The sequence below is a fragment of the Mya arenaria genome, chromosome 5 (genome assembly GCF_026914265.1).
Source record: "Mya arenaria isolate MELC-2E11 chromosome 5, ASM2691426v1".
Lineage (NCBI taxonomy): Eukaryota > Metazoa > Mollusca > Bivalvia > Myida > Myidae > Mya > Mya arenaria.
Window position 1 is genome coordinate 19,338,517 of NC_069126.1, and position 22,162 is coordinate 19,360,678.

At 33.7% G+C, this 22,162-nt stretch overlaps 1 protein-coding gene across 2 annotated transcripts; it reads right to left on the minus strand.

The window, feature by feature from the left end:
• Window positions 1–1,498: 1,498 nt before the first annotated feature.
• On the minus strand, window positions 1,499–11,666 carry LOC128233494 (uncharacterized). Of its 2 annotated transcripts, none has more exons than XM_052947186.1 (9): window positions 11,461–11,666; window positions 11,002–11,146; window positions 10,075–10,244; window positions 7,552–7,692; window positions 7,051–7,157; window positions 5,725–5,923; window positions 4,555–4,602; window positions 3,844–3,976; window positions 1,499–2,978 (listed from the first exon to the last, which is right to left on the minus strand). In XM_052947186.1, exons 1-9 carry the CDS (start codon window positions 11,522–11,524, stop codon window positions 1,706–1,708), a joined length of 2,280 nt encoding a protein of 759 aa, XP_052803146.1. In that variant the 5' UTR covers window positions 11,525–11,666; the 3' UTR covers window positions 1,499–1,705. The 2 variants fall into 2 exon arrangements, with proteins under 2 accessions (XP_052803146.1, XP_052803148.1); XM_052947188.1 differs by having other exon boundaries at window positions 11,088–11,146; window positions 11,461–11,512.
• Window positions 11,667–22,162: the final 10,496 nt, after the last annotated feature.

Here is a 22,162-nt window from a genome sequence, read left to right on the forward strand (position 1 = left end):
ATTTATGAACACAGCAAACAAAATGCAAGAAATTCCGATTTGACAATATATGGAAATGATTGAATAGATAGCTACATATAGCATGGTAATCAAACTGGCCTCTGAACGTTTTCAATAAGACTTAAGTGTTTAGTTAACCAATATTTACTGAATTTACATCTTTAATTCGAGCAGGGTCGGCCGCGAGACAGTAAGACCGTTCCACCGACTGAGCTAACCAGGCAATTTACATTATATATCATATTGAACCTTTTGGCGACAAATGCATACGCAAGGGCTTATGCCTACTGAATATGTCTTCCGCAATTAACAATATAACCACAACAGACTGGTGTAAGGGTGTGAAAAGCGAAAATCTGCTACTCTAAAGCGTTTTTTTTTGCGCGGGTGTATTGGACTCTTGGAGCGGGTTCGGAAGAAATAATAGGTGGGTTCTCTGTGAAATATCTCGGGCCATGAGTTACAATCTGGATGTTCTCTGTTGGCTCGTTCGCTAACGCCGTTGCTTTTCGTATTATTCTATAGTTTGGTGTGTGCCTTCCCCATTAACTGTAGACGTTCATCCGCAATAGTTTATTTATTTTCCCTTTTTTAGTTATATAACAGTTGCACAATCTGATTATCTGATGCGCTTTCAGTTTTTCTGTTCAGAAGGGTCAATTAAGCGTTAAATAAGCCATATAATACCATTTAAACCGCAGTTTTCCCCTACACAGGAGATTATTGTGAACACTTTAGTTCACAACTTCGGCCATTATGAGAACGTCTGCAGGATGCTTTCACTAAAGACAAAAGTGAAAAAAAAACATTCTGACAAACAATACCCTTTAAATTAACTCATATCTACAGGTGCTACCAAGCATTTTACCACCTGCAATTTAATAGTTTAGGAAGTTCCTATTTAATAAATTAACACAATAATTATCCACAATAGTTTTATTCAACTGACATTCAGTAGAATAGGACAGCAATCTCCCAGATGTTGTTCATCCGAGACTAAGTTGAATATGACACTAGTCTCATTTGAAAAAAAAAGACTAACAAGTCACCATTTTAGTACAGATATATATATATATATATGAATAATCAAAAATGTGTGCATGGATTGTTTGGCATTTTTTTTTGTAAACATTTTGATAAAGTGAATATTGTTTTAATATATGCTATTTAGTTAATATGTTATATTGTTCATATTTGTTTTTTTTTATTGTAGAACCACGAACATATCATTTTTGTCAATCGAGGTAAGTGTAAGAAACCTGGTTAGTGTAAGAAACTTTAATATTTATTATTATGAAATGTTTGAAAGCATATGCGTTAAGTCTTAATACAGGTGCGAGATGTTATATCGGAATCAAATCTACGAATGCTGTCCAGTTGCTTTTTCTTTTCGCTGATGCTGCAATCTGGTGCACAGGTCTACATTGGAAGACATTTTAAGCATAATTGAATAAACTAAAACTATTGTTAAACAGGTACATCAACGTACTGAAAGCAATTTGATTTATAATGGTTATTTATTATTGAGTAGTCAAAGTATACGTTCTGTCCATCAAGGCTCATTACCAAAAATACTCTGATATTATTTATGTACAAGAAAAACATTATGCAACATGTCAGAAATCCATTAAGTGTTTTGTCCTTAAAGATTTTAAGAACATCCTAATGATACCGCCGGGTTTCACAACATATTTGATAACAAGAACTACGTCGATTTGTGTCTTCCATGTCTACACTTAACATGTTTTGGTGTCCATATACGCACATCCGCTAATTTATGATAAACATGTTCAAAATGACTACCGTCGTTCCTCTTTGAAAAAGCACCTAATATATCATACGAATTCGCATGACGTAGAGAACACTTTCGCGGATATTTAAAATAGTCCCTTTCTTCCTTTAATCGCTGCTTGTCGTGTTCATTTTCAGAGCAGCTCTTCCTATCGTTTTCGTTTCTTTTATCTTCTTCATTCGTTAGATCTCTTGACTTTGAAGTCATTTCAGAGCATTCAGATCTTTTAAGATCTGCTGTATTAACATAGAGCTCAAGTGCAGTGTCCGAAAACCTTTTCGACATTTTAAAGAAGTTGTATAAGGTATATGCACTTTTGTCTGGAATTATCCTGATTCCAAGTTTTTTTAAATGGTCTGGAGTCAGGCAGTCTATACATACGTGATTAACAAATAAACGCTCTTTGGGTTTTGCACCTGCGCAAAATTGTTCAGGATTAACATTCGAAGTATCTTCATAATCGTCACTATCTTCACTCTGCTTTATAAGCTTTATCGGACGTTTCGATATGCAGTCGGTGTATCCATTTGACGATTCGACAGACACTCTGTTTTGTAATGCAATTCCATTGAAAGAACCGCTGATTTTTGTTTGGTCAGTGGACAAATTGTTGTCCAATCGAGTAGAAATGCATGGTTCCGATACTATTTTTTTCTCTGAAATTTTACATTTTACATTATTAGCCTCTTTGGTTTTGTCCGATATGTTCTCTTTTAATCGCGCAGTTCTGTTCAATGAAAATGCCTCAGCCTTCTTAAAACGATTAAATTCAACTTGTCCTTTGTTCAAAACAAGACAAGATTCATCAGTGTGAGTAGACGAACATGCATGTTCATCATCTGGAAATTTTCTTTCAAGAGATTCATCTCTTGTTTCGCTAAGATGATTGTTATCTTCATTATGTTGCTTAACTAATGATCGAATGGGATCGTCATATGTAACAAAATACTCCCCTGTTTCCTTCTCCTGCGGGATTGAGTCAGGAGGCATGCTATAATCATCAAGCACCGATATCTGGTTGGTTTGACCTCTGACAGGTAGTTCTGGTTTAAAGTCAGTGAGGTCAAAGTCACTTATACGATTGTACCTCTCCTCTGTTCTTTCTACAGCATCTCTTTCACGATTGTAGGTGTCATTATGGACAGAATTTGGTCGTTGACGCTCAGTCAATCTTTTTCTAGACTTCCTGAAATGTTGAATTGTCAATAAAATGTGACATGGATGAGCTGAAAACCATATCGCACAATGAACATCTTATAGTTAAATACAAATACATTACATTTTGAAGGATAAGTCCTTTGAATCTTCATTGCTACCGAATGTATTTCTGACTAGAATTGGTTCTTAAATCGAATACTGTTAAGGTATCCCATGTTCAATAATGTGAACTTGGGGTTCCTGGCCATACCATTTAATAATGTGTTAATGAAGAAAATTTAAACAATGTATCTTAATAAATAGTACAATTGTACAAAATTTCAAAATAATCGGTCATTCACCCCGTGTTCTTTATAATTAATTAAACCAATCACTCTTATTTGTAAGAGATTTTGTCAAAATGTGCCGTCCCAAAAGCGGTTTCGCACATTACGTTTTTGTGAGCGTAATTTAAAGCTTGATTCCGTTGGTTTCTTGATGTGAAACCACCGAAAATTATACATTTATGGTTGTTTTGTGATGGTTTGCGCCCGTCTCTTTAGGAGTGTGTTCATGATGAAACGTGCAAGTATATGCCAAGTGACTGAAGTATGTTTTATGTGGGTAGTAGATCAACAGTTTTATAGATGGCGCATTTGATTTGAAATTCACTTGTCGGATATGGGCGACGTTAAGGCTACGATCTTTAAATGCTTCAAATACAAAAATACTATGTTCATTGGTAAACAGTAGTAATTGAACACATGACAACCTGAACTATCGGCCTTTATATAAGCGAGTGTATACGAACGTTCAGCATTATTGTACGATCGTTTGGATCAAATGAACACCATTAAGTGGCTTTGAGACTAACATTTTGTGTGGAATCTGATTAACATAGTTCATTACCATACCTGATTTGAAAACACGCTATCAAAATAAGGATGACAACCAAGAAGGTTAATGGTACACTAGCTATAATAACGTATTGTGGCCGAACATTTTCTTCTTCATTCCATGAAGGTGTAGTCAAGTTCCGGATGGTATCTGAAAACAGTATACTTTTATGCTTTGTTCGTAGTATTACAAATCTCACGCCAATGATATAATTATTTTGTGAAGAGATCTTTAAACTATTATACTACTTAAAATGTTGCTAGGAGCTTCCACATTGCTGCCAAAATTATTTCGAGCCTGCTAGCTTGTACTTCGGATGCATTTTGTTCTTACGAATGTTCTTATTTCTAGTGCATTGTTCCTTTCTTCCCGGAGAAAAATTTGCTTCAAATAATAATTTACTTTATAAAGCCTTTGTAGAAGTAAAAAGCAGAAAAGAACTGTTGGTCGTCTGAATGTTTCTATGATGTGGATCATATTTTAACGAGGGCTTATATTCACTATTGATCTTATCTTTATTCTTAGACATGCCTCAGAGATTCCATTCAGCCTATTGGTCAGCTAAATATACAGACCATCACTTAGTTTATAATCTTAAATTAAGTCGAGTTAAAGTTAATTATTGAATACAGTCCCTGAACACCATTCTTAGGCTGTATGATAATAACAATATTTAAATCGAAATACACACATATTTCCTTCAAAAAGTTATGTGCTCATATACTTACTTCTTGACTTAGTTGTTGTTTTTCGGTTTGGACGTTCTGTGTAATTATCTGGAATAGATATTAAATATCTTTAAGTATTATTCCAAAAGGTTTTCTTAAATATCGTTGCAAACAATCAAATTCTTACATAACAAAACGTAAATACATCACACACATATCTCCTTCAAAAAGTTATGAGTTCATATACTTATTGTTGACTTAGTTGTTGTTTTTCGGTTTGGGCGTTCTGTGTAATTTTTAAAAATAGAGATTAAATATCTTTAAGTGTTATTCCAACAGGTATTCTTTAATATCGTTGCAAACAATCAATTTTTTACATAACAAAACGTCAAAGTTGATATTGTCAATCCCTAGTTTGCAGTGGTATTTTTACTGTTTTCTTTTCACTGATAAAACTCCATATTTCACTCAAAAACATGGAAGAAAAAATGGTTATTAGTTTTGTTCGCTAACATAATCAATGATTGGTCAATATTTTTTCAATAATAAATGTTGCCTCAATCAGATTGCTTTAATGTTCAAACAAGCCAAAGGTTAACTTGTGCAACTTATCCAGTTTAATATGCGTCATATTGGAGGACTACAAAAAAAACGAGGGACAACAATGACCAGACGTAGTATCAGCTTAAGTTTCGTTTTTTACGTTAATTAAAGTCAGTGAGTAAGTCTATAATTCTCAATAGACTTTTTTATTCAGTAACAAATGAAACCTATATATAAAGTGCTGTATTGGTGTCTCAATATTTTAACCGCGCTCGTTGACAAGAAGCGCCAGAGTGTTTTATACAATGCGTCTTTATTAATCCAATTATATATCATATAAAAGTGAATTTACAATAAAACCAAAACCAAACAATATCAGATATTCCATTGGACACAATTTGGCATTAGAAGGCGTGAAATTTGAATATTGAATTTAACAATAATATAAATAACGACGACATATTCGCGTTTTTTTTTCTCCAAAAATTCGAATTATGATAACGGAATCATATTACTCTAAAGTATAACAAAACACATAAGTCCTTCAATTAGAAAACGTTGAGGCTGAGTCAACACGATAACGAACAGCGGTTGTTACGTAAACAAGGAACGCACTTCGTAAGGAATTACAGATACTCGTTACCGTCCCATTTATGATATAAACCATAGTGTGCCTTGATTCTTTACCTTTCTCTCGCGACACCTTCAGACAAACTGAAGGGAGATACGAGGAACAGTGAGCTATTGAGAAGTTCCTGGTCCCATTCTGTACGTCCACTGTAACACAATGTAGGCCATCCATACTCACAGTTTTGTTCTCGAGTAACTCGAAGGTTTGCGCTGTTTCATTACATATTATTACTTTTGTCCATTTGCAGTTATCGCCCTTGAAACAAATAACAAGTCAGTAATGTACAAAGCTGTATATATTTTCCTTTCAAAAGACAAATATCTTTATGCTCGGTAATAAAGCCTATACAGGCAATGATATTTCATCTGATGTTTCTGTTATTGGACAAACACTTTTATTTCAAAACTGCATGTACATTTTGTGGGAGGTCCCGAAGCGTCGCTCTATAAGAACGTGTTTTAAACTATTTCTCTCTACAGACTATTGACTTTTATCACATGCTGTATATTGTTAATTATAACCATCACGCACGTTTCTGTATAAAACATGTGCTTTACAAGAATATCAATTCACATATCATGTTTCGTGTTTGCAAACAATTAAATTAGAAACAATAATTGCTTAAGCAAGTCGTTCATTTCTTTGACATACTGGTTTAACGATAATAATTTATTTGAATAAGGTAATTTATTTTTCATTTTTAATCTGAAGATGAAAACGCTATATTCCCCTTTGTTTGTATAACCACAAACATTCTTAAAACGTCTGCCACTTACTGTATTCAAACAGGAAATGACGTCAAGAATATATTACAATAATAGTAATGATGTTATCTTACCTACTCATTTAAAAGAAAGCAAATTTTATAAAACGTTTTGTGTCAATGGTTTGTCTCTTATTGGATATCATCTCAGTTCTCACTCTCTACATTTAAGCGGAATATAAAACGAGCGGATATACAATATATTATTTTAAAAAAGATCCGGGTTCTACATTTCAACAATACACTGATGTAGCGCGGTAACTGAAATTCTGAAGGCTAAGCTCATTGAATAAAGTTGTGTTTTATGTCTCGACTGTGAGAGATCCTCTATTTATAAATTACATCGCCATGAAATGATTAAACTCTTGGTGTAACTGTTAGAGAAGTATTTGTTTTATCAAACTTCCTCTATGAATAACGACGTCTCTTGGTAAATGTTACTGTATTACGTTGCGTATTAACAGTGATGTTGTATGAAAACCTCTATAATGAGAGTCAAGATTCTTTTTTATAAAGGACAAGAAAAAAATTCATCGTTTATATCAAAGTATCCACAGAATAAGTCACACTTCTTATCTCCCAATGGTTAACGTACATTAACGATTTATTGATAACTCACCTCTATCAATGCGTACGTATTGTTCAAATTCTCATGAATTGTCCGCAAGCACTTGTTCAACTTGTTCGTTGTGAATACGGAATGACTTGTGTTGTTCTGGCACGCATCTAAAAACAACAACAACAATTTATGCTGTCTTAATAAAACCAAAGTAGGTTCACCAAAAACAAACAAATGTAACACTTATGTGTGTAAGCATATATACAATGGTAATGAAAAATACTGCAGCCGGATTAAAACATGATACAAAGCATACAAGTGTAACTGTTTGAATTTTATATATCATTGCGTTTATTCTAATCCCGTTTATTGGTTCCTTCTTAAAGGGAAATGGAAGAAGGTGTGTCATTAGATTTATATTAATCTTTTAATTTATTGGTTGTTTTGATATGTTGTAACAAGTAACAAATTGTTCCCGGGAAAACAAGAAGTTTGAATAATTTTGTTCTGATAGGATTTGAATACATTTGACATGTGCATATTGGGGATTAAGCGGCCTACCTTTAAATGCCGAACTTGTCCAAGCTCTTCGAACGTTCTGATTATCAAGGTATTTCAGAAAACTGCGGATCCCAACAACATTGCCAGAGTAGCAGAATTCAGTCTCCAGCCAATTTGAACTGCATGAACTTAGTTGTTTGTCTTAAACGTAGAAAGGTACATTCACTGTGAGTGATGGGAGGTGTGCTGAGGTTTTCAATACCACATATTGATAAGTACAGTGTATGAATGTTATATGTGGTATACGATGTACAATTTTTTGTTTTTGCTTTGACTGTTTGTCATTGTGGTTATATGTTCTTTTGTATTACATTGTATGCCATGTTTGTACATGTCATTGTGTGTTATGTGTTAAATTGTATATCATATACATGTAGGCCACTAGCAGTCTTTTAAACAATGTTCTATTTATATATGTATGTGGCGTGATTACATTGTTTATGTATAAAATATATCTTACAGATTACAAGTTTTCAGAACGTGAATTGCGTTACTCTTTATACCCGGATAATCATACTGTTACACAAATTTCAAACTATCTTTCTCCCATGGCATACTTTTGGTGAATACCATTCGAATGTTGCAACATAGTTTTTCATCAACATTTTTTAGATAGACCCAACATAATTGGTGTAGGTTATTTAATTTTCTTTGATTTTGTAAAATCTAGAACCAGACTTGAGACCGTTCGAAAACAAGCGTTGTATCCAAGTTAAAGCATCAAACCGAACTTTAGGTCACATGACAAACGTGTAATCTAAGTTACAAATGTTTCGGTAATCTCATTCAAAGCGAGTTAAAAGGAGTATAACCTATACGTTAACAATGCTATTCGCAGATGAATTCATATTAGTCCAGTACATGCTTTAGCAACCCCTCTATCACACTCAATCTCCGCCAGTTGCCATCACGCATATCGCGTAATAATGATCAAGATCACGTGAATGCGTTCATAACCTTGAAGCCTCATTTTATTTCAAACATATTTTAAAGGAACTCTTTCAAATATTTTATTTTCGGCAGTTTTTTTTAACATTTATTTGAAGGTGAGTTTTCAATGAACAAACACTAAACAATCACCAGCAAATACTCATTAGAACAGAATGTTGCTAGTCAAAGCCTAAAATATTTCAAATTTTAATAGCTTTACTAACGCTTTTTGGCAAACTCAAGTATAAACGTTAAACGTTAAACGTGTTTACTTTATTAAACACATGTTTCTATACATTATATTCAATGGCGTTGTACAATACATGCATACTCTGATATATCTAACATAAAATTTGATCATATATTGATATGAAAACAATTAAAACTTGCAACATTCATTAGATTCAAGGTGACTGAAGTAGTAATATATGTACATTAAGTAAAATCATAACTGATCAAAGCAAACGATAAAAAATGTAAAATAACTCTAAGACGCTAAAAATCAAATATAATATTAGACATTTCTTATCCGAGTCTGTTTTAAAACAAATTATAAAACTGTGTAAAATAGTGAGTTTTAAGGTTTTTCTTGAACACACCTGGCTGCTTAATATACAATGGCAGATTATTCCATAGTTTTGGTCCGATTGTGCAAAAACTTCTATCGTTAATCCTTGTTCTCTTGTTAATGGTACATCATACTTAATACCAGGGTCAATAGCTGATTTTAATCCTTGTCTACGACCATCACTCTCAGACAATAACTCAGTCAAGTAAGCAGGAGCCCGACAAGTACCACAGTTGAACATAACTGTTAAAATCTTGAAATTGATTCTAGCCTTAATTGGCAGCCAGTGCATATCATACTAATACTGCTAAGAACTAATTTTGCGCACATATTTTGGATGCGCTGCATTTTGGTTAACTCTATCTCAGAAATAGGATACAATATAAGGTTACAGTAGTCCAAATGAGAGATAACAAGTTAAAGTACAAGCATTTCGGTTGCAGCTCTGGTTAAATATTTTCTTATACACTTCACCCTGAAAAAGTTCAACATTGCAGTGCGGCATTTACGCTTCACATGTTCCTTAAAGGATAAGGATAAGGTTTCGTCAAGAAAGGCACATAAGTATCTTATGCAGCTTTCTCGGTGTACAGACTCATCAGCAATATTTATATTTGTAGTGACACACAAAGTAAGTTGAGCCTTACTGCCAACATAATGAATTCTGTTTTGGAAGTGTTCATTTTTAGTTTGTTTGCGTTCATCCATGTATTGGAGACGCCGGACTAAAGCATTTTTGGGCATTTCTGTCACATGTTACAGTTATTAAAATCTAGTATATGTAGTTTAAACTATTGATGATGTGTATCATTAAAACAAGCATTTGTTCACATTTCCCATGATATAACAACATATCGTTGTCTGCCATTATAAAACCTGAACGAGTACCTAACTGATAGATATAAACTATTTAGCATTATTTTAAGATTTAAACAAACAATACGACACTGAGATATAAAACGGATATAATCTTAAGAGAGCGAACAGCTAAAATACAGTAAGCAAGATTATTTAAGCAAACATACCGATTGTTTCCCCGAATTTTTGGCAGCAGATAGTAAACTTTTCACAAGCGTCAGTTTCGTTCATTGTGGCTTGGCAGGTAAGATTGTTCATCTGTATACCACCTTTACCTGTTTTGTTCCTATAAATCAATGGCCCGTTTATGCTGACCCCACTCTGAAATCTGCTGGAACTTTTAAACAGAGCAGTATTTTATCTTTAATTATATCAATGGAGGCACTTTATAAAATACATTAACTTTCCTTGGAATTGTGAAGAAAAACCAATGACCGTCATTTTATAACTGGACACAAATACCCTTGTAGCTTATCTAAATTTTAAAGGAGTTTCATAATTGAAACTTAAATCCCCAATTCCTAGCATCTTGGGTATCATTTTCGATCCGAATACGAAAATTGCCGAGAAGTTGCGATTTTTTATTTGCTTTGCAAAAGCAATACAGAAGTGATGAGAATTGGCCCTTACCTGTCCATTGGTTTGCAAGAAGTTCGTGCCCCTTCCTGTCAGTAGGTTGGCAGACGTAACTGAGAAGTTCGTGCCCTTACCTGTCAACAGGTTAGCAGACGTAACGCAGACATTCGTGCCCTTACCTGTCAACAGTTGGCCAGACGTAACGGAGCAGTTCGTGCCCTTACCGCTCAATAGTTGGCCAGACGTAACGGAGCAGTTCGTGCCCTTACCGCTCAATAGTTGGCCAGACGTAACGGAGCAGTTCGTGCCCTTACCGCTCAATAGTTGGCCAGACGTAACGGAGCAGTTCGTGCCCTAACCTCTCAATAGTTGGCAAGACGTAACGGAGAAGTTCGTGCCCTCACCGGTGAAAAGATTGGTTGACGTACCTGTAAAACTTTTGACAGATTTAACGGGCTAGTTTGAGCCCTTACCTGTCAAAAGTATGTCAGACGTAACGGAGAAGTTCCTACCCTCACCTGTTAATTTGTTTGCAGACGTACAAGTTAAGTTCGTGCTGTTTTAGACCGTCAATGAAGCAAACGTTTTTCCAGGCGTTACTCACATTAATCTGCAGCAAACCTTCGCTTTCTCGAGCTCCGCCAAGAAGTCGGAAACATGACGCTGTTGGCAAACAGAAAAGAACTGATACTAACTGATTGTTTGGTATTTATATGATACATCAATAATTCTCATGCAAGTCAAAATCAAATAGTCTGATTCCAGTTTGAGGCGCGGTAGAGCAGTTCGCCATTAAAATTGTCTTAAAAATCGTGTTATTTGACAGCGTCACACAGTACTTAGAAATCTATTCCGATGGCAACAGTATTTTTATTTCGATGTATTTTAATATAAATTTGTTTTCCTTTACCAATATTGTACATTTAATTAATTTATATTTTAATTCAGAAGTAATAATGTTGTGAGAAATTTCTTACCTTCACAAAAATTTGAACCAACAATGTATGAAATCCATATCAGAATTGCTATAAAACGCGTCATCTTAAGTTTTTATTGTTTAAATTAACGCAAGTAACAATATATTGGAGATATTGAACTTTAAGACTGCAACATTTTTTTAAACTAGCACATTTATATCCAAAGTTTTTGTAATTCTACTACCAAATGCATATTTTACGTCCTGTTTAACACAGTAATTTTTCAACAGTATATGACTGATGAAACCTTAAGATATGTTGAATCTTAAAGCAAGCTTCTCACCGATAAAAATAACGACTTGAGGTTTCCTTATGACATTATTACTTATTACAGCTTACAGCATTAAACACGTGTACCAGGCTTATGCTACTTATTTCAAATATATAATATATGATCGCGCGATTTTGGGCCTTCGGGTACAATCATTACAAATGAAATTATTATTCATAAAATGTCAAAAATAGTGGGGGCTTTCTATGTTTACAGTAGTCTTCCAAACTTCTTTCTTTGAAAGAATTGTCATAAGAGCATCAGTTCACTGAGATTATAACAGTCGCTGTTTTTTGTTTTTTTTATTTCATTTGAAAACATCTTTTTGAAAACGCCTCGCGTTTAAAAGCAAATACAATAAGGAAAACAAAACAAGGCAACATCAGGAACACTTCCATAAGAAAACAAAACAATATAACAATTAGGAAATAAAATATGCGTATGATATTACACAATAGTCTTCTATTTTCAAATAAAGTTTCAAAACCTGGGGACATATCTTGTCTTTTTGAAACCATATAGCTCTAATGAAATTAACCTGAAATACCAAACACATGTGTGTGTTTGCTTGTTTCAATGCAAATATTTGTAACTACTTTTTCAGTGATGTAAGAGAATGAATTTAATGTTACAGGTTCAGTGATATTGCAGATTATACCGAGGAAAGTTTCGGTAATGTAAAAAATATACAGATAAGAGTCTAATATTGCAGGTTCACTGGTGTAAGTAGATATAAAGAGGAAAGTCAATGATTGCAGGTTCAGTTGATTGATGTAACTGATTATACCGAAGAAAGTCTAGGATTACAGGATCAGTAATGTGAAGGAATACACAGAGGAAATTTTAATATTGCACGTTTAATATTTCAGTATGTAATGGAACCTATCATACCAAACAGATACTTAACGAGAAATGCAATGCCACATTGCAATACATTTGCGTATGCATTCGAATAGCTTTGTTATAATGATTTTTATAAACATTTATTATCATTTTTAGTTTTAAGCATTCGCTTTAATACAGCATAAATTACTAAGGTATGCACACACAAACATGTATGCTAAATAAGCTGATCAGGTAGTGCTAAGACATCCAGTTTACAAAAACGGAAGCACTATCGTTTATTTGGGGTAACTTGTCTTAACACCGGCAAAGTGCTATTGCACTCGTACGGGCACGCATACGTCTGATCTAGGTTATGCGTGTCATGCCATAAGTGTTTGTGTACCTTTTAGTAATTTCATGTATTCGGTGTTCATTTGTATAACGGAGTGGCGTTCGACACCAGAACCATGTGCATAAGCGGCAAGGCAACTGATATCGTAAAAGACGTCCACAATTTCGAATGATTGCTCATAACTAGCATGGAGTAAAATTAGAAAAGACCCAAGCATTAACGCCGTTAACACTATTTCAATATCGTGTGAACGCTATGGGATGCTGAAAACTACTTTAAAATTATAAACCTTTGCTTAAATGACTTTACTGATTTAAAGTCGGTAGCAATTGAAATGTGTGATTGTTTCATCATATCCGGAAATGAACAATTTAAAACGAAATTGAAGTGGGATGTTTTCACAAGTGTCACAAAGTGCTTCCGCACATCTCTGATACTCCCATCACGAGGTAATAGCCTTTAATGACCTTAAACATATCTTCTAAAACATTTCATTTATGTATATGTTCCATATACTAAACACAAATGTTTGATATTCGATATCTACATATGCACACACAGGAGATTATGAGGCCAGCGCTGGAAGACGGAAATATGTCAAACTCTCTGCGGTCTTGGATGTTCCAGGCATTGAACATCCTTTAAAAGCCTAGTTTAAGTAATGTTTGGCATGATAATCCCCTGCTTTGCATCTCCTGCTAATTGCACTGGAGTCACAGTAGGGGCCAATTTCCTGTGTATTCGTTTATTGGTTTAGGGTCATTTAGGGTCCATTTTTATAATAAAACATCCAAAACTGCACAGCAGGATATTCATATCAGAGATTTGATAAGACAATTAGGCATTTAGATTAAAATCAATATACAGAAATTGTGTACAATAAACGGTTTGTTTTTGGTGGTGGTGGTGGTGGGGGGGGGGGGTCACTTATAGAAGGAATAAACTAGGCCTATAAGTAAAGACTCCTACGAAATATATCCCGGTAGATGGTCTCACCGGGTGAAAATCATGCCTATTTAGAATCAACCGCTGTTTGTGCTCCCTATATACCTCACTACCTACCTATTACTTTATTTGGTATCCCTTACTACAGAACAGGCTTTACATAAATCAATTGGCCATTGATAGCAACCATTGAGTGTTTCATCACGCTAATAAAGTTTCTTAATGATGTCAAGTGTGATATGCTGTTATGTGTATACACCCCCGCACTGTTTACTTTACGCACTTGTGTTAACTTTCTTTAGTTCGACATTATTGCGTTGAATAAATTGCATCAACTTAGGGTTTGCTCCGTTAACGAGGGACACACAAAAAGAATAACATACGAGCAGAAAAACATACAACGTCACAATATAACACAGACAGAAACTATTAAAATAAGTAAAGTATAACAATTCTTAATAAATGTTCATAATGCTTCAGCCAAAAGATTTTTAGTAATGCCATATTAAGCAAAATCCTTCTTTCGAAAATTACTGCTCATTTAATTGGACCTTTAATTGGAGTAATCATTTGCTTACCCATTACATTTTGGTTCACTCTGTACACCGTAAGACACAGCTTTCCACTTACACTGAGTAAGTACTGAGTTTTTACTATTTTTCGTTAAATGCATCTTTCAAAATATTAACATGTACAGGTAAAAACTTAATTTCAAAGAAAAATATCAAGTCTGCAGACCAATGAAGACATTCTTAGGGACAATCCCTAAGATTACAAAACGTCTTTCTTTTCGCAAGATATTCACAATGATTTTTTTGATTAAATGAGTAATGCACAATATACCCGATGCGTTAATCAAACAGCATAATTTTAAGTGAATGTTAATAAACTGTACCGTTTTTGACAGACAAACGAATTTTATGATTAAAGAAATTTTCAAACAAAGCAATAAATGGCAGTTACAACCCAACCAAACAATTCAATAAAATATGAAGATTGTGATTTAAGCAGTGAATATAAGTGGAAAGTAACTCTGCCAAAGAAAGGGATTGGAAAATAAACACGCTTCTGTCCCTTAATGCTTGATATAAGGCAATGTCAACTTATCATTTTATTTCAATTGTGAATTCAGTTTATTAATAAGCTGATATGAATTTCTTTCTTTCTCAAGTCCTCATTCCTCTTTTATGACCTCTTTTTGTTATCTGGTCAGACTGAATTTATGTCGACTTTATGTCTATTTAATAATTTAACCTCCACATATAACATTCATTGAACAGTGTAATTCGTTGGTTGTATGAGAATAACGTTCAATAAGCAGATGATGCAAGTTGTTAGTTGGATTTTTAAAATAAAACTGACGAGTATTAACATACAGTCTTCTAAGAATCAGAAATGGAAAATTTCTGGCCACTACTTATGTATAAGGCATATAAAAAGCTAAATAGTGAGAGAAGGAGAGGATTTTTTCTGGCATCTTATATCAAGCCTCTTGCGGTGTTTGGAACCATGTTTCGCGGTTTCGACAGAAACGTGTTCACAAATAGGACTCAGCGTGAATCAGGGCGTTAGAAAAACGTCTTATCCGCTATATAGGATATAACCTACTATATAAATAAATGCAGAGGTAAAACAGCGAACAAACGAACCCATGGCAAGGGAAGCAAGAAATGTAAAGATTGGGTACGAAATTTTTAAATAGATAGTGGACAAAGTGAAATGAGTATTTTTAAGACAACGTACGTACGTTTACTTAAAAGTTAATATTGAAATCTGACTGTTCATCGAACTGAGTTCAGATATTACACCAAAACTCATTGTAACAAGGTTTGGTAAAGATTGCAAAAGAAATGATTAATCTAGTCAATTGAGAAATGAAACTGGTTAACTGTTGAGAAATAAAGGGCCATAACTTCAGAGATAGTAGTGCGATCTAACTGTTGATCGAAATGAGTCGAGATATTACGAACATAACTATTGTAGCCAAGCTTAGTAAAGATTGAAGAAGATGATAATTACAGTAACCGCTGAACAGTTCCAACTGCTATTCTGTTACTTTTGCTGTGAAACCCTACGTTTGTACGGCATCTTTCCATAAGTGCGTATGTATGTATCTACTGGAGTTCGACCTAACGTCACTAATACGGATCAGACTACGGAAGACATCCACGCATCAAGTGTGTTTTGAAAGTCGTCCTTCGTAATCGTTTTGTTATTCATTTGAAATAAAAATGCATTGAACGATTATATGTGTGATTTCTGCTATTTTATGTACATTTTCATCAACGTCATACTGTCCGATTCTTAACTATTCTTTCGTCATTCTACAAGCAACTAGAGTGATAAATCGTGTCCTTAAACTGTGTTCTTTCGTCATTCTTCAAGCAACTAGAGCGATAAAGTGTGTTCTTAAAATGTGTTCTTCATTCCAAGTAACTGGGGCGAAAAATCGTGTCCTTAGGATCTCGTCAATGAACTGTTGCAAATAATTACTTATAAATAGTCACATTTCGTCCTTCTTTCGTATACAAACTTCTTATGCAAATATGCCCCTTAGCAAAGATATGTAAGAGTTCTACATTACAACGCGCTGTTTTATTTCATATGTTTTGTATATATGCCATAGTTGTTGGGCTTTTTGCTACTTTGTTACTTTATATTGTATTTTGTTAACTCATATGCTCGATTATGTTTCTTGAGAATAATAAAACTTGAAACTTGGAATGATTAACTTTCAAATTAAGTACATGCATGATAGTGAATGCACAATATTTAAAATTTAGAATTTACCTGTTTTACAGTGCGTTACCACGCTATACAAATTTTCGTTTAATATCCTGTAACATCGATCGCATTTTTAGAAAATGTCGAAAGCATGATTTGATTTCAAAAAGCTGTCGCCAGCAAATGACTTTTGCAAATTTGTAGACGTGTCTTATTTCATTCAGTATAAAGGAGTGCATTGTGATATAAACTTTTTAAATGTATTACAGTGCGTGAACATGATATTCAAATTGTCATTTGGTATCCTGTTATATCGATCGCATTTTCAGAAAATCTCGACCACATGATTTTCTCCAAAAAGCTGTCGTCAGCAATTGAATTTTACAAATTATTTGAAGATGTGTCTTAGATGACTAATAATGTAAATAAAACGGTAATAACTGATGACAGCGACAAAGGTAGACCATTATGATTACAATTTTAAAAGACTCACATATGCACAATGAGTGTTACTAAATTATTATTTTTTGTGTCTCTTGTTGAATGGGTGTATGTATTGTAACTACTGGGTTGTGGTGGTAGTTTCTGTTGTAAGAACACTGTACTCCATTAACTGTATAGAAGAACATCCGGTACTGTAGCCAGAGGACAATATAACCCGGGTCTGGGGGTCAGCTCTCCCCGAAACAAATTGTGTTGTAAAAACGTTTTCTTGTTACTTGTAGGATGTTTTAAAGACATTGATAGGGTAACAACAATATGATTGATGAAGTTTAATACTGTTTCAGTTTAACGGTTTTTAAACAAAATCAAACGCAATCCTTGTAACTTATTGTAATTTATAATACCATGTGCATTTATTGCTCTTAAAACGCAATTCATTCAGTATATAGGAACGCATTGTGATACAAACTTTCAAAATGGGCTTGGCGTGTAACTTGTCAAAATGTTCAAAGCAATTTGCGCCGTTGTAAGATTCTGTGAAAATCATCGTGACTCATTTTCCAATTTCTCGGATATTTCATGAGCTCACGCCAAGGCCAAAATATTTCGCCTGCATTATTTGCACTGTTTTTGGAAGATTTAAATTTGTTTTTACAGCAGGATATTTAATGAAAATTTGCCCTATATGATTTATGGATATTGATACTGCTTTTTGCAGCCGTATTAGTCTCAAATAATACATTCATTACGTTGGAATATCTGAAAACATTATGAAGTCAAACAAATATTTAATGTCCTACTAGTTTACGCGTATTTGCATACGATGAACGTATTAAAACAGGAACATTTGGGCGAAGTCAATTTCAAGATATAAAAGATTGTGTCTATTATGTAACGCACAAAAATTACATTTTTATTAGATGTGGGGGTTTCCAACGACCTCAGAGAAAAGTTTATAAAAATATATTTATGTAAGACCAAGTATGCTTATTTGTATTGAACTTATAAACAGTAAAAACAAACAACTTTTGTAAATTGGTGCAATTACTTGTTACAGGCAAGTAGTAGAAGAAATATCATTATCATCTTTCAATTTATTGTCAGTGTTTTAACAACTAATCAGTTACATGTCCATTGTTTGTTTTCTTGAAATTCGAAGTTGAACTTGGTTGTCTAAATTTTACAAATTGTATTCGAGGGTATTATTATTTACGATTTTCAAGTATAACCAAGATGACTTCAATTTCACAATTTCATTAGAAAGGATGACAATTGATTCTGTATGACAATAATTTATAAAGAAATGAAAAATTTTATTGAAGCAATAGTCATTTAGTTGGCCATTTTTCTCCAGAATTGCGACTAATTAGTTCCCTGGAAAGTTGTGAAGTGTCTCAAATTCACAAGCACACGTGGGTGCAGTTATTAAAAGATATTAAATGTCACTGCCTCATCTTCTTCATTGTGAATGATTTGCAATACTGTATTATGCACAGGTTTTAGATCCGATAGCACAGAGGTTAATGTTGTTCCGCTTTGATGTGAAATCTCTTGATGCAACATTTATATTGTCATAAATTCCTTTACGTATTCAAACATCTTAGAAATCATTAAAACTGTCCATAAATGGATATGCGTTAGACTGATACAAAAAGTATACAGTAGAACCAGAGTATACTGACTGCTTTACTGTACATACGCCAATATTTATTTTAAGGACTTGTGGTTTAGTTTCTGTAAACTTTTCTCTCATTTTTTTCTGAAGTGTTTCAATGATTTCTATGTAAAATTAGCCTTTTGGAAATAAGAGATATCCCTTCCTTATAGTGCTTGTTTGACGAATACGCTGTAACAAATTATATTTTATATTGATAGAAGTTTTAATTAACACTGCGTTATTCTTAAGATATATTTAAGTATATTTAAATTTCGCTTATCAAATTATAAGTAAGCAATAGAAAGAGGTAGATGACAAGAATATGTTATGCTATACTGTTCTGCCGTAGTGCAGACAGATAAACCTATCTCAGTACAACGTTCAAGGGGAGTCCAAACACGTTGAAAACTGTTCCATTTTCCATTTTTATTGTCCTGAGAATTTGGTAAATTGCTGTGAAAGAAACAAAAAACAACGATGTATTACTAGTATAATAACTATCCGTCACTTCAGAGGTGTGATCATTCTTAGCCAGTGAAGAAAAATGCCAAAAGCCCACCATAAGATGCTGCAGTCATATAGGTGTTATTTGTATCAAATGAATGCAGCATATTATAAGTAAATCGAGAGAATATTTAGATCTATATATTTCTGATTTATAAAGAATAATCACGCCACTAAAATGCATTAAACATCAACGACTAGAACATTATGACAGTGATAGTTTAAGTAATATCCAATTAAATCCATTTCTTATTAAATGCCGAAACAATCAAAGGGTTAAACCCTTGTACACGGAACAGTTTAGTTCCAGACCTTATGAACAGTAGAAACAAGGGAAATAAATCATAGATGCACAGAAGCTAAATAAATCAACGGTTACTTCCCATGTACTTTGCATTAACATCGCTCTCAATAGAAGTCTAAAAATAGATACGTTATTCAAAAACAATAAACAGTAAGCATCCTAACGTTCTCTGTGACTAGAGGTACGGATCACTGAATACGTTGACATAAGAAATCATGAAAACATACAGAAATGACTAGCTCAGATTTCGATTAACGACGTAAATGTGAGAAAACAGCATTAAACTGACCTTAAAACATGCAGTGCTTACTCGCTACACAGTTGTACAGAAAGCACATTGTTATCATTGTTTCGTAATAATGGCATAGTGTAAACATGAAGATCATAGTTTAACAAATATCAAGGTACATATAGATCAACAAAATAATAAAGCAAGTATGCTTACATCGTGATTTTCGATGGGACCAGAGTTATGCTGTTGTTTACGTAAAAGGTTAAGCGCCAAAACGAGAATGCTTCCCCAGCCTCGTTTCCATACACTAACTTTCGGTTTAGACGGAAGTGCGAAGCTGGACAACTCATTAATAAACAGTGAGCTATAAATAGAAACCGTGAAAACGGAACATATACAATGAACGTACATGCGACTTTTGTGATACCGCTCAAGGAGACGAGTTTCATACTTTGCTTGAATGCAAACGATTCAAATTATCTAGTATAAATCATAAACTAGAGTATTTCCATTTGCGATCAAACACGATCAAGTTCAACGAATTAATGCCATGAACTGATATCAACATACTAACTAACTCGTTTAATTTCATCAGAGAAGTCATGACAACAAACCCGTTTAATTCAGATTTGTTAACCTACTAAGTATTTACATTAAAAAGGTATTTTTTTCAAATACACTGTAATAAAAACTAATCATCACCCACGTGCGCTATAATCCATTCACTTAAATGATACTATGAAATTCCATTCATAACCTCCCGACATTTGTATAAATAGACATCTTATTCACTAGATTGATAACTGCTGTATACTATTATGGTGGCATATAACTGCCGTAAGATAACCTGTTAACGTTCGCGAATTGTTTCCTGTAAGCAACTTAAATTTCGCGATAGTTATCTAGCTATCTAGTTAATGTTCGCGATTTTTTTCGGTAAGATTAATATCATAAGCCTAGAAACTGGCTTCAATGTGCCCAGTATTGCCACCTGTTACCTTTTTTAGCTGTTCAACATAAAAGGTTAACTAGGTATGGTTTGTGAATTCCACTTAATAAGTAACATAATAACTGGTTAACTAGATAAAATTCTTGTTACCACTTTTCTATAAATGCATTTTTTTGCGCTTGAGCTATAACTGGTTATCTAGTTATAATTTGCGAATTCCACTTAATAGGTATCATAATAACTGGATAACTAAATAAGATTTGTGTTATCAGTTATCTATAAATGCATTCCAGATTCAGGCGCTAACTCGTTATCTAGTTATAGTTTGCGTGGTTAACACGAAACATTTCGCGAACGCTATCAGGTCATCTTACGGCAGTAATATGCCACCATATTAAATAGCACTCCCCGATACATATTTCACTAAATTCAAACGTTATCGAAAAAGAAAACAGTATGATATTAAAGAGCTTACGTTTTTGTACGTTCGATGTTGTTTCTCCTTTTCAACTGAATACTTCTAACATTATTTGATATTAGTGTTAAGATACAAATATAACATATAGTCTCCTCATATGTTTGTAGCACAGTTTACCTTATTCCAAATGATTTTAACATGTAATAAGCTTCATGTATACGAGTGAAGATAGGTTGGCGATAGAGAAACCACGCAGTCACGTCTTAGCCCAGGCTAAATAGGGCATACATAAATCTTTATTACTTACTTAAATGTATTTCCATGTATCTAATTGTAATTTAAGAAGGACCAATATTATGTAATATTAAATATAATGAGCATTACAATATCAAAATTTAATTTACTAAAGGCTGCGATAATCCGAGGCCATGATCTCAAGCGGATAACATTCAAATCTTCATTTAATTGTTACTTTCCTTCTAGTCAAGTTTTGATAATGGAATTTGATGCATTTTATTACTAATCGAAATTGTTCAATTATTAACATTATTTTTTTGTTTAAGGAATGCAATAAAGATGATTCTTTTTTATTTAATAAAAGAGCTTTTCTGAGTCTTATAGTAGACTTGAAATTTTCGTAATCATGGCCCCGGATCATCCTCGTCTACCAATTCAGAAATTGCCAAGACGTTTCATAACTGTATTTCGTCAACCTTTCTAACTGATATATTGATCTTTATTTTAGTGTAGCTGTAAGTATCGTTGGATTTCGTTTTAATGGAATGTTACAGTATATGTGATGATTGAATGTGGGTTAATTTTATGTGAGGTAATTGAGTAAGCTTCCACCCCGAATTGTATTACTAGTAACCGTTACTAGTAATACATCTCCACTTCAGAGTTTTGCTTGCAACGGACCGACCGACCAAACATTGGATGACTCCAATGTACCCCCTTCATACTGTTGTTTATTTTTCTTCAATCAAAATGTTTCAGTATATCTCGATTGTTTAAAATATATTGATTGCCATGTAAGATTGTACACTCCGGCAGATCAACATGCTCTTTCCTTTTTAA